At 45.2% G+C, this 13,481-nt stretch overlaps 1 protein-coding gene across 15 annotated transcripts in view; it reads left to right on the forward strand.

Moving 5' to 3' along the window:
- Positions 1 to 13,481, forward strand: part of LOC112458489 (ephrin type-A receptor 4) — a 90,725-nt gene that overhangs the window by 40,494 nt on the left and 36,750 nt on the right. For all 15 annotated transcript variants that reach the window (XM_025022143.1, XM_025022149.1, XM_025022146.1 and 12 more), the window contains exon 3: positions 12,926 to 13,005. In XM_025022143.1, the coding sequence (XP_024877911.1) occupies positions 12,926 to 13,005 (80 nt within the window). The remainder of the gene's footprint in view (positions 1 to 12,925; positions 13,006 to 13,481) is intronic.

Genomic DNA, 13,481 nt, shown 5'->3' on the forward strand with positions numbered 1-13,481 from the left:
AGAAACGAGTGATTTCTCACCGCTGTTGGATCTTCCATCTCTTCTCGCGACCGCGTCTATCCCTTTGGATATGTATCTTGCTCCTTTTGTGCGCGACCAGCGCCGTTATAATGACACTGTAAATAAGATATCTGGTACAGTAAGTACGTTTCGTTTCGAGACGAGCAATACTTGAATATAAACATGTACGTCTAACGTCTAGGAAGTCTTGCGACTCTAGTTATATGCGTCAAATGAACAAGTTGGCATTCTAAATAATTCATTACGCTTTCCAAGTCGGATTTGTTACCATCATCAGGATAAGTCTTGACTTACGTCGCGAGGAGCGATGCAATGATATTTTCTCTTCCGCGTTACAAGACGAAAGCGGCTTTTGATCGATATGAAAGCTCTGCGATCGAGGGCAACGTGTTGAACGGCATTAGCGCGATATACAGCTAAATAAGGTTTGGGTTCAGCGAATAAGCGGAACGGCCAGATCAGGTACGCACGAAGGTCTCACGTGTACCTATCGGAACGAGTTTGGCGTCGTGTATTCGTGCGGAACACGATCAGGTGCGCGTAAGTGCATTTCTAAGACTGCGTAATAGCTGCGCCGCGTTTAGATGGCGAGGCGCGAGGCCGGTTGTTGCATTTGCGCGAGTCCGCCTTTAACGCGGACGAGGCATTTAATGTCGCGCACGGTAATAAACGTTAACGATGAATTTAACGCGCCCGCGCGCGCATAAATACCTCGCGCGCGCGCGAGAAAACGCCGAGATCTCGATATTTCAACACGGCCGTGTTTCAAATTCCGCTAATCCAACCGTGTGTCGATCTCACGCGTTAAAAACTTGAGCTCGAAATGACCCTCCGCGCTCATGTCGTGTCATGTAAAATGCGTCGTTACCGTATTGATATCTTGTGCAAGATCTTGGGTTACTGTACCAAGAGTTCCGAAACGCGACATTTATCGTCTCGTTTATTTATTCGAATGCGGCGTATTGCAGGAAACTCTTTAATAGCCACGTCGACGACATCATCGGGTATCGAGCATCAGGACAGTTTGGATGACCCGAGTTTTGGGCACGCTCTGACAAGATCGTTCACCATTTCCATCGCGTGGACCACCGAGGTCACCGTCGATGGAACTCGACCGGTGATTCAAACGAGAAATGAAACGAGATAACTTATGCGCGCCGCTGACTCAGGTTCCTCGTTATTTCGGATCGTGTCATAAAATCTCGGTCTTAACAACGCACGCGAGGATACACCCCACCCTGTAAGCGGGAATTGAAAGATTCCTGGGAACGTCGACCGGCCGAAAGAAAGAGAGAAAAAGAGAGAGAAAGAGAGCGAAAGGAAAGAGAAACCGCAAATATCTCCTTCGACCGCGAGAGCGAACGCTTTGCTAATGAACCCTCTCATCGCCCTCATCGTGCTGATTAACGACTCCTCGAACGAACCGACCAGCCTTTGCGCGTTGATCAATATCGCGTTTTTTTTAAGTAAATTATATGTGAATAGCTATCGCTGTAGCTCAGCCGAATCTTGCGATTCTATTTTATAATTACTTCTACGAATTGCCGGTATCTTCGTCCGTTCGAATTTACTCATTTTGAAGGTTGCTAATAAAATTCCACGTATATTCTGGTATATTAGTAAAATTCACGATATTGCGGTGCATTATTTATTGCACGAGGTTTTTTTGCTGCGTGCAATTAAGTAGCTTTTTGCAGTTGGATATCAAAACGATAATCTTGATTTTTATCTGTTTCTCATTCCCAAGTTCTTGATTATATTCATTATCAGTGGCATGCTAATATAATTTATAAAGCAAGTACCTTCTTGGAACACATCGTACGATTAATCGAACGCGTTTGTGGACTGAAGCTCGATTCGTCATCCGAATTCCAAGGATACATTCCCCGACAAAGCGGACACTTTTATGGAAGACGGCGTCGTTACGCGGAAGAGCCAGTAGCATAAGGAACGAGGACAAAAAGAGACCAAAGGAAAAGGTGGAAAAAAAAATAATCGTAATCATCATTGCTCGCCCGTAAAAAGGAACATAATGAGCGAGCCGCTAATAAAATAATTATAATATTGGGAGCCCGGTAATAGATTCTCGGAACGCATTAACCGGTCTCCTTCTCTCTCTTCTTCTCTCTTGAGATAAATCGCAGCGTGTATACCAAGCAAGGGAGGGAGGGAGGGAGGGAGAGAGAGAGATGCCTGTTCGCTTATGCACGCGTGCAAGACACGTGCAAAATCGTGGCACGTCGCGATCGGACGCCGACCATGTGTAATACGCATAGCGTACGCATACACGCATACACATGTAGATACTTCTGCACGCGTGGCGGTGCGGCGGCCGCAGAAACGCGCTTCGTGTATCGAATATTCGCGGTATGTGAAAATTACCGAGCCGTATAAACTGCCGATCGGACAGATGGCCGACAAATCGCGTCGGGGAAAATATACGGAGTGTCCCAAGTTCTCCCGCACTGCCTTTCATGGCCCTTTCCTCCTGCCTTATATGCATCCGGAATATTTCTCGTCCACGTGCAACCGCGACGATCGAGAATTATTTTTTTCTCTCGGCGTTGTTGATTAAGCCGGATATATATATATATGTGTGTACACCGATCGCATGTGGGGATTATCGGTATGCAGGATTACTGACCCGCATAAATCTCGGATAAAGGCAAGAGCGTCGCGACGCGGCGCCGGGCAGCGGCAATTTTCCGATGATTTTCGCTGATCGCTTCGGCGAATCGACGACGCGGTAGAAAAATAATAAAGCATAGGAGAGAGAGGAGCGGGACGCGATATGGCCCACCCGATATTCTAACGAGATATTTATCCTCTTTTTTGACGGTCGCGCCGACGAGATCGCGCCAGGCCAATTAAAAAGAATAACGAGAAATATAATCGGCCGAATCGGAGTCGGTCCGGTTCGGCTCTTTCTCTCCCTCTTTCGTCCCTCCTGAGGACAGAGGACGAATTTTTGGCAGATATTTAGACCGATTAATTTAATTATTGCGATCACGGCATAGGGATCACCTCCTTGTGGAGATCAAGCAGTAATTTACATAGTGATGTGAGATTCATCAGGCTGTTTGAAAAACCGGACCGAAGCGCGGCGTTTGGAAGAAGACCGAATCACCCCGGCGCGGCGCGGCGCTCGACAAGAAATGATCAAGAACAAGGGTGAAATCGGGCCGAAGCATGTTGTCAAGCGAATTTATTTTTCTTCCTCGATGACGTGAACGTGGAGAGCGAGAAAGACAAAGAGATCGAACGGACCGGGTCGGTCGTACGGTTCACTTTTTCCGACGATCGTTTGGGACGATTAATTTGATTATCGCGGTCTGATAGCAATTTACATAGTAATACGCGACTTAAGTTCGCGAGAAGAAAAAAAGGAAAGGGAAAGGAGATCGGCAGAGGCCGAAGGTATCCTCAACGGAGTAGCGAATCGAGCAAAAAGAGGAGTGAAGAGAGACGAGCTCTCGTAATCGCCAAATCCTCTGCTTACACACGTCTCCTCGTTGTTTTAGATTAGAGAATTCGATTATCGCTGTCGCGTCTCTGGGACGGAAGGTTTCTATTCCAAAAAGCCTCACACGATGTGATTTACATGCTAATACAGAAACCACTCTCTATCTTTCTCTTTCTCTCCTCCCTCTCTTTCTCTCTCTCCCTCTTTCGTTCTCTCACATGCACGCGCCGCAGCACGGGGGTCGTAAGATAAATTAAAGCCCGCTTCACACCATGAAAGCTGCATCGTCGTGGCTGCAAGTATCATCCACCGTTAATACCACTGGGAAAATTTATGAACGGATGGAGGATGAGAGAGAAGGGTGATGGTTCTTATTTATTTGGATTCGTTCGGGCCACGATGCGCGGAAACAAATAAATATTTTGGTGAATTGGCCTTATCCCAACACATGATTGATACAACTTGGCTCCCGATTTTCTTTCTTTCTTTCCCGTTTGCTAATCATTTATTTTTCTTTTTATTGATGATAAGTTAATTTATATTCAGAAAGCTAAACTACAACGGGAGATTAGTTATTTAATATTATCGCATTGTAATTAACTCTCGTTAATTTTTATTTACAATAGTAAAAAATTAATTTTTCTTATTTCATTACTTTTTATACATACCGATCGTCTAACAGTCTCGCTCTGTCCGCGTTTGTATCGTATCTTGTATCTGCACTTGTGTAACTGCTTATAAGAAACGATTTTTCTGTCACATATGTTATTCGCTAAAATGTTAATAAGTGCTTCTTTTTCTTCTCTTCTTTTTCATAAAGTGCTAACGAAAAAACGGAAAAGAAGAAAGACAGACTCGAGGAGAAAGACTATTGGAAAGAGAGAAGGATAAGGGGGTGGGTTTGGGAAGTGCTGAGGCGGCCGGCCGACGGAAAACAAAAGAATAGGAGGCCGTACTTGAAAAGCACAATTGAAATTCAAGATCCATATGCAAACAGCGCCGTTGGCGGGAGAAGAAAAAGAAGCTGGAAGATAGGAAACGAAGAAAAGAAAGAGGAGAGACTCTCTCAGTTTCTCTCTTCTCCGTCCTTCTCTCGAGGCTCGGTTTCCCGCGATATCGAGAGAGAGCTATATTCTCTAAATAATTGATTTAACATGTGTACATACATTATACGCAAACATAATAACGCTATGTAAATGGTAATTCCACCCATGCGACGCTGGCTCATACGTAGCGTGGGCCGAGTCCACAAACCGCGTCTACCATCGCGTCGCATACGCGTCCCCCTTTGCCTTCCCACCGCTACCGCCGCCTTTCTTATGCCGTCCAGTTGGACCCACGATAGTAACCCGGGGGTCTGCGGGACCCCGCAGAGACGGGAGACCGGGGGTTAAGTTACCGAGCACCTCATATTTTTTCATCCTCCCGGGGAATCTTCTCTTTTCCCCGCCTTACTTTTCCCCTCACTCGCTCATCATTCGAGAAGGGTAATTTTGTCTACGAATTCAGAGAGCCACTTCCGCGATCGAAAAGATTACGAGGGGGTGACGAAGCCTGATACGATAAATGAAGCCGACGAATAAATTCTCAGATGGAAATCGACGTCCCCGTGTGTCATACGTTAAGCTTCCATGTACGTCTGAATTTTCCATTAACTTTTCAAGGCGCGATGATTATGATATGTAAATGTTTTTTTTTTTAATCCTTGCATTTATCAAATCCCAACTTTTTTAAAAAAGATAGCATATGATTATTAGATATACACGTTACTGTTAAGGAATGCCAAGATCAATTATATCTTATACGTCTCTATTATCAATTATTTTCTTAAATAGAGATAATAGAAATATATTCAACAAAGTTCTCTAAGAAAAATTAAACTTTAGGAATAAGATATATTTTTTTCCGATTTATTTAGTAACTTTGTTTGACCAGAATGTCGCAGATACGAAATTAATCCGTCAATATGTCTATATTAAACTACACGTTGATTGTATCTCGATCTTTTACACAATGCGGATTAGACCGGGGATCCCCATTGGGGCATATTCGAAACTCACACGATGAGTCGACACCCTGGCAAACAAGCTGCGATACACTGGAAAAGGGATGCATGTGGATGGACGGCAGCTGACGATCGAGGATTGTGTGTGAGAGAGAAATAAAGAAAAGATAATTGATAGAGAAGGGAAGAGGGATTCTGACAAATTGGAAGGCCGTTAAAGCAAAAGCATGGAGGCGTTGCTCGTTGAAACTGAAGGAGAGAGGAGGATCTCGATACCTAATGAGGGAGAGAAGAGAGAACCCAGGAGAAAGAGGAAGAGAGAGAATAAGTCGAGGAAAAAGACGAGCCGCGCGCGACACTCGTGTCACGATGGGCCTCGTAGCAGCATTTTTAGAACCGAAATAAAGTCGAGGAACGAACGTACACCGTCTCTTGAATATCCGCTGGGCGCGCGTCGTAAGACGTAGGTGGTCTTTCTTCCTCGGCGTCCTCTTTCCGTCTCATTCTCCTTCTCGCGCTGTCGCGTCGTTCCCATTCTCGTTCGTTTCTTCGCTCGTCCGTTCCATTCTCGCGTTCGTCTGCACTGCGCGGCTGATCTACCGAACGAGTCGAGCGAACGCATATGCCGCGGCAGTTAGGTGAGCGCACATGCGCCCCTCGCCGCACATTGGACTTTTCGAGGCACGGAATTGCGAGACGTGACTTCCTCGCTCGCGAATGCCGTCCGGACATCCCGGTTCTCTCGCCGCTGATCGATCGCCGCGCGTATGTGACGCGCGCGATCTCGATTTGCAATTCAACTCGTCAACGTCGGCGCAATGGCCAACCGATGGTCTAACATCGCGATTGTGACCAGCGACTCAATTAAGCTGTTCTAAAATAATCTAAAAGAAATCCCAGATAATTAGCAAGAGGGTAATTTATTTAACTGTGACAGAGAGAAAGAATTAGTCAATTGTAATATAATTTTTTTAACTTCTTACGAAAGAGATAATTGTTTCTTTGATTTTTGTGTCACATTTTATTTGAAAGCTTACATCCCTTCGTTTACTGGTTTACGTACGTAGCTATTTTTAAATGTTTCGCGATGTACCATCGTTGAAATCAAACGGGATACAATAACAGTCGAAGTCGACCGAGCGGTACAATCGAATAGACCGACTCACCTGGATATTTCGTTAAACCCTAAGAATCGTAGAGCGAAGATGGAGGCGAGATACGAAGCGGCCTCGCCCGACGCTCCGACGTACAAAATGCAAATCGCCCGGGATAAAGATGGAATCTGGATAACGGTATCAAAATCTGGAATACTTCCTCGATGCGCGAGCACGATGGGAAACGCGAGGAACGGCGAGTATAACGTCGCCCGTTCGCGTTTACGTGTCCGTGCCGATCTTGATGAAACCGGCGACGGTCTCTCGCTCCGCTCCGAGAGAAAGAGAGAAAGAGAGACGATCCTGGAAGCTGCGCACACGAAATCTCCGTTGCCGCTCGTGAGAGTCGGGCATTAGCGGGAACCGACACCGCGGGTGGGTTTCGGTGAATGATAACCGCGGAACGGTATAACGATATTATATCGTCGTAAGATCAGGCCGGTTGATCTCGTGTGCGTATATGTGCGTGCGTACCCGTGCGTGCGCGTGCGGAAGACGAAATCGTAATCTTAATCGTCCTCGTGACGGGCAACAGGTTCTCTCGCGCTCGCGATTCAATCGTGGGCCTCTTTGGGTATACAAGCGCGCGCGGGGTCGACCCCCTTATACGCGAGGACCGTACGGAAAGAACAGGCCCGTTACGTCACTCATCCATCTCTTTCTTCTGGCGACCTCGGCTATTGATTTATCGTCGCGAGAAAGCATACGATTTCTTCCGTCGTAGGAAAGGCGGGCGGGTGCGCGCGCGCTCTCTCTCTCTCTCTGATTAGAGGTATGCATTGTGCATCGATCGACGGCTGATGGACAGAAGGAGAAAAAGACAGAACGGTGTCGCCTTGCGCAAGCTAGATTGGAAGCCACGGGAGATAAGCTGACCAGCCGACGTCGGTGACCGAGCCGATCACTCAGGGTCGACAGATCCCCGAAGGTTCGGACTTCGGAGACGAAAGAGAGGAGATCAGACCTCTATTCTCGCGGTATCTCTTTCAGCTCGTTAACTACTGACACGATCGTTTGAACCGAAACACTATGTGTCAGAGACGTAATTTCGATATTTCTTCGATATAAGACTTTTGAATCTTGATACAAATTACCTGAGCTTAATTGCGACAGGTTCGGTCTGTGACACAGTGACAATTAACACATTTTCTGAAAAAGGTGAAAAACTTAACGTCATATTTAATTTTCTTTCTTTCAAATTTACAATTAATTTTTCACAATCAGAAGCTTTATTATACTCGGCTGTTGTGTAGACTTTTCTTTAATTTTGCCGATTGCTTGCGCCTTTTATCGATTATGTTGGCTTCGCTGCCGTAGATTACGCGAACAGTTTGAGATCTGACGCTAACTAATTACTGCACTACCCGTACCTAATCGAACTTAAACCATTCAATAGTGGATTTGCATCCGTGACATGGTTTCTACTCACTTTCAGCAAGTGTGGCATAGGTATATCGTGACGAATCGGCTTACTTTGTTGATAGTATCGAAACAAATTTCTGTTAAAACGAGGTCGACCCCAAATCGGCTCAAAAACACGTGCACGAAGGAAAGTACGGCGTACGTCGGATACCGTGTATACCACTTCAGTTGAGAACAGTTAAACGGGAACTCCTTTTGCCGATCGATAAGATCAGATTCCTCTCTCGTTTGAATAATATGAAAAATCGAGATGGATAGATAAATGGAAGGAATAAGAGGAACCGCGCTGGATATGTACTGGGTGGAATCGGGAAAAGGGGGGACCGTGCACAGAGGGCGGCGGAGCAAGGGTTCGAGGGGCGGAGAAGAGGGGTCGAAGACGCACCATCGGTGGAGTGAGTTAGAGCCGGCGGGCAACGCTATGCATACCGTCACACCCTGCGACACGCTCCAAATTTGAAATTTAAATTCGGTACCTCTCGCGGGACCACGTTGTACACCGGTTACACACGCACACAGATATACTTACGTGCACGTAGATGCACGCACACTTACAGGGAGAGATCTATGCATGTCGCGAGTGTGCATACAGGACGCCCCAAAATAATTTTAGACGCTCTATGCTGAAAATTCCATCTAATTAAAAGTTACTTAGCATATTAAAGAGTAACACGTTCCATCGTGCGAAAGCAAGTGATCGAAACAAATAGATTTTAAAATTTCATTTCTTACTTGGGCGGGGGTTACAAGGTTCCTACAATAATAGAATTTTTATGAAAAGCTGTTAACCCTCGAGATATATCTATCTTATGTTAAAAAATTTAAACTGCATTGTAACGTGTCGTCTAAAATTTTCATCAGGGAAAGATTGTGTTGGAAAATTTCATGTAGAATACTGCAATTGTCAAGTCGTCCCCTTTTGGGACACCCTGTGGAAAGCGACTGGCAAAGCGACGGCGAATCAGAATGTTTGCGAGAACAGGATGGAGCGAAAGACAGGAAGGATGTATCGTCGTTTTCACGACGACCGACCTGCCCGTTAAGTCGTTTCCGCTCGTAGGTAAACACACGCGGGAATAGTAATTCAGAAACAGGGACCCTGCGCCGTGTCCTTTCACCTCCCGTCTGCCCTCCACTCTGCTTTCCTCCCACGACTGGTGAAGTTGTCTCGAGTCGTGTATGATTGTCTTGTCTGCTTGTCGCTGTCGATCGCGTTGAATTTCAGGCGAAGGAAACGCTCTTTTGGGATGAGCTTGTTTTCTCGAATGTCAGCCGAAAATCGGAGCGTGCTCTTTCACTTTGCATCTCGTGCATTGTATAGCTACCGTTAGACTTCGTTGCTTCGCTCTCGAAAGAAGTAACTATGCAACGTAACGAGGAGAGTCTCCAGAATCAATCAGACATGTCTAGGAAAGTTATTCTTAAACTTTAATAATTCTAATTTTAACGTGTTGTTCATTGATTATTTTCTTCGCTGTACATGATTCTAAAATTTTTTTATTAATAGAAAGTATACACGGTAGACTATACTTAAATGTCCGCACTACTTACGTCCAGCGACCGCAGAACATCCTGCAAAATAACGGTTAATACATCGCGCCCGCGAGATTATCGGCGCCGCGACACCGTCTTTTCTTCGTGTTCGTTCAGCCGCAAGCTTTTACCGAACGTACATAATCGCATTTTCCTCGGTTATGATCCGAGTCACGAGAGAGAAAGAGGGAGCGCGTCCGTAATTTTTTCTCGTTCCCCTCTATCGTTCCCGCCGCTCCTCTTCTCGGCATTCCACGACGACACACGCGGCGAGTGGCTCACGTCATGTGACACGTGTCCGACGGACGAAGGCGCATAATGCACGTGTCGCACGCACGATACATAGCGGCTGCATCGGCATGTGACGACCGCCGTCGCGTCGCGTCATCTCGTATACCGGGGCGGGCGGCTGCACTTTCTCTTTTCGCGTCGATGATCGCGCATCGTAGATGCGGCCGACCAGTATAGAATCTTTAAACCGCACCGTTATCTCTCCCTCGTGATACCACGCACTTGTGGCGAAGTAATTCCGAGGTGTAGCATTAGTCGAACGAAGTCCTGAAATTTATGCTAGCCCTAAAACGAATATATTCCCGAGGGATAAGAATCAAGGTATATAAATCAAGACTATTAAAAAGCGTGTGTCACAACAAAAGTCACAACGAAAGGAAATGTGGTACGATATATGAATATATAAGAGATTTATGTATAGAAAATGTTCTAAATTCTTCTGTACTTTTTAACAAAAATTTAGATTAATTTTGTTATGCCTTTCCTCTTTCTAAATAAATTTTTATATTCAATTTTTAATACCATAAAATTGACTTCATATCAACCGTTGCAATTGATCGGACAAAAGAAAACATTTATAGGAGGAAAACTTTTAAACGAGAAGGAAAATGGCCAGCGCTTGCGGTTCCTTTAATAGCCGCTATAGTTATACGATTGAATAGTTACTAAAACGTCATGACAGTCGATTGAAATTGTTGGCAGAGTCATGCTCGTCGAAATTATTACGTATAGCAGCGTGTCTCTTTCCGTGGTCATCTATGCCAATAACTATAGTTATCTTATCCCGGAATTACCCTACACAGCTGGTACAGCGATATAGCTATACGTGTATAGATTGGAAATGGTACACTTGATAGTTCCTATACGGAGACATATCTGTTTCTTACGTGGCTCAAGTTCATTCGTCACTACGTAAAATCGATCCGAGGGGGTTTGTCATCCCATAATTCATTCTTACATCTCTTCCGTACGCGCGCGGGGCTTCCAGAAATAAATATATTCTTCGACGTAACACTCGACAAGAAGACGGAAAATGGCGCTGTTTAAAATGCAAATTTGAAGAAACGCGATTATAAAGCCGCGGATTGAGTCGGATATTCGTCGAGTAAATCTCATCGACGTCGGGGAATAATCCCGGGGTCAATCTGCTAAGGCTTTCCACGAAGTTTATTAGGAACGATCGAGGCGATATAGAAGGAGCAAACTCTCTCGGATCTTACTCCGTGAATTCGGTTGCGCGAAGGCGCGCGTGCCTATATATCCTATAAGTTCTTCACGAGAGCACTCGAATTAGATCGGCACGCTGCAGTGCAAACTCCACTCCTGCGAAATACTCTTCACAATGGGATGACTTAGAGGGCAACTGATCCAGCAGCTTAAAACGGAGTATCCCCTCGCGATACTAATGCTCACCGTCTCTCGCGCATTCCATCAAACTCTCGCGCATTCTAAAGTAATCTAAAATATATGCGTATCTTATGAAGCGTTCGTACAATGCACTCCTTCATATCTAGTCCAGATAGAAAATAAAAATTGTTACAGGAACAGAGAGAAGGTTTTATTTTGCAATTTGGGTCGGAATCGCCTAAAAATTTGTTTAGGTCTCTGTTGGACCAGGACCTCGTCCCAGATTAATCCCAAAAGTTACATTCGGCACAATTTTTGTTTTGTTTTGAGCACGCAACCTGTCGCTCACACTCTGCTTCGCATCGGTTTGGATGCAGCGAGATAATTGCAGTTCGCGCAAGTGCCTCTGTCGAAAAATGATCGGTGGCAGAATGGGAGATCGATGGACGAGGAGATAGAAGCGCAAAAGGGGAAAAGGGTCCAAAAAATAGGACAAATAAAAATAGATTTTACATCATGCAGTTTTCACCTTTGAGATTGTATTCGGCGTCGGCGGTAGGTACGTTCTCATCCGTGTCGCGCTCTAGCATATATATATATATATATATATATATATATATATATATATAAGAATTCAAGGGCCCGATATCTAGATAGAAGCTCTAGGACAATCGTTCTAGAAGCTGGCAACGCCAATCCAGTCCGATTATGGATTTGGGGCAGATATCGCGAGATGGAAAAGAATGAAGTGACTATAAAGAGAAGGAAGGAAAGAGGGAGGAAGGTGGAGGAAGAGCATGAGAACGGAACGATGAAAAGGAGATGCAGGAAGGAAGGACGAGCGGGTTGTCAAGAACGAAGAGAGAAAGGGCGCTAGAGATACAAAGAACGCGAGGCGAAAAGAAGAGAGACAAATGAACGAAGGAGAAGAGAGGAATGTGCCGGGCGCGTGGATGAGAGGTGAAGAGAGGAAGAACGAATCGACGAAAGGGAGAGAGAGAGGAGAATCGAGGGTTGGTGGCGTCCAGACCCGGTCGATACGACCACTACCACCAACATCACCACCGCCACCTCTACCACGATGCAGGACAGAGCGCGGAACTTGGTTCCTACGCGAGAATGCATACACCGATACACAGTGGAATCTTCCCGTTTTTTTTTCTGACCTTACGTGCCTCTCTTTCTCTCTCTTTCGCTCCCTCCTTCTCTCGCCGTATTCATCTCCCGATATTTTTTCACCCTTCGCGCTCTCAACCATCCGCCATTTTGAGAGGGAACATCCCCCTTCGATGGGTCGATTTCCTCACGATGACTTTGGCACGTACTTTGAGCTCAGACAAGTCTGGATCTTTAATTTCGTATCGCGCTCCGTTGTAATATAACATTGAGACGTGTAATTATTATATATATCTGTGGTAGATGTGCGATTGTATGAAATAAGGTAGTTAAAGAAGTCGCTTTAGTCGTAAGAGTATAGATAAAAATAAAGAAGAAATTAGAAAATTCTGTAAAGTTCATGTTCTTCGCTACTTCATCAGATAAAATACATTTTTTTTAATCTTAAAATTTAGGAAGAAAGGAGAATAGAGACACAAATAAGATGGAAATTTATTTATTATTATATTATGATATAAGCTCGGGATGACATCTCGTGCACATACTCACATCGCATTTTCTTTGTGATTGCAGTTGTTCTCTTGGACACGACGACGGAAGAGAAACTCGACTGGACGAGATACCCGTTTGGGCCTCAAGCTAACACTCCTGGCGTAAGTATACTGAAATTTCTATCGCACGTCGATGCGCATGAATAGAAGGCATCAAACTTCTTCTCAAAATGTTGGCGAGAAAACTTTTTCCTCTCTTCGATACGAAGGAAAATTATTCATTCCGATAGCCGGTAACTCCCTCGACTCTTTAAGCGATAAAAGCATCGAGAATCCGAAAGTAAGATCAGATTCGCCCCTCCTCGAAGGAAGGACGAAACAATTTCTTAAATATCGCGAATTTCCATAGAAATATTCGACGTGCCAACAGCAACACGGGGAAATTCCCGTCGACGTAGGAATTCCGCTCGCTCGGTCGCGCGCACGTTCGGCATCCTTTTCTGCGCGGCCAAAGGGAAATATTAAAAATGTCTCAACATAAATTAATACTCTCTCGCGAGGTCGTTGCACGCGCGATTCAGGAGCCCTCTCTCTCTCTCTCTCTCTCTCTCTCTCTCTCTCTCTCTCTCTCTCTCTCT

Source organism: Temnothorax curvispinosus, unplaced genomic scaffold (assembly GCF_003070985.1).
Source record: "Temnothorax curvispinosus isolate PA1 unplaced genomic scaffold, ASM307098v1 QBEX01008959.1, whole genome shotgun sequence".
NCBI classification, from domain to species: domain Eukaryota; kingdom Metazoa; phylum Arthropoda; class Insecta; order Hymenoptera; family Formicidae; genus Temnothorax; species Temnothorax curvispinosus.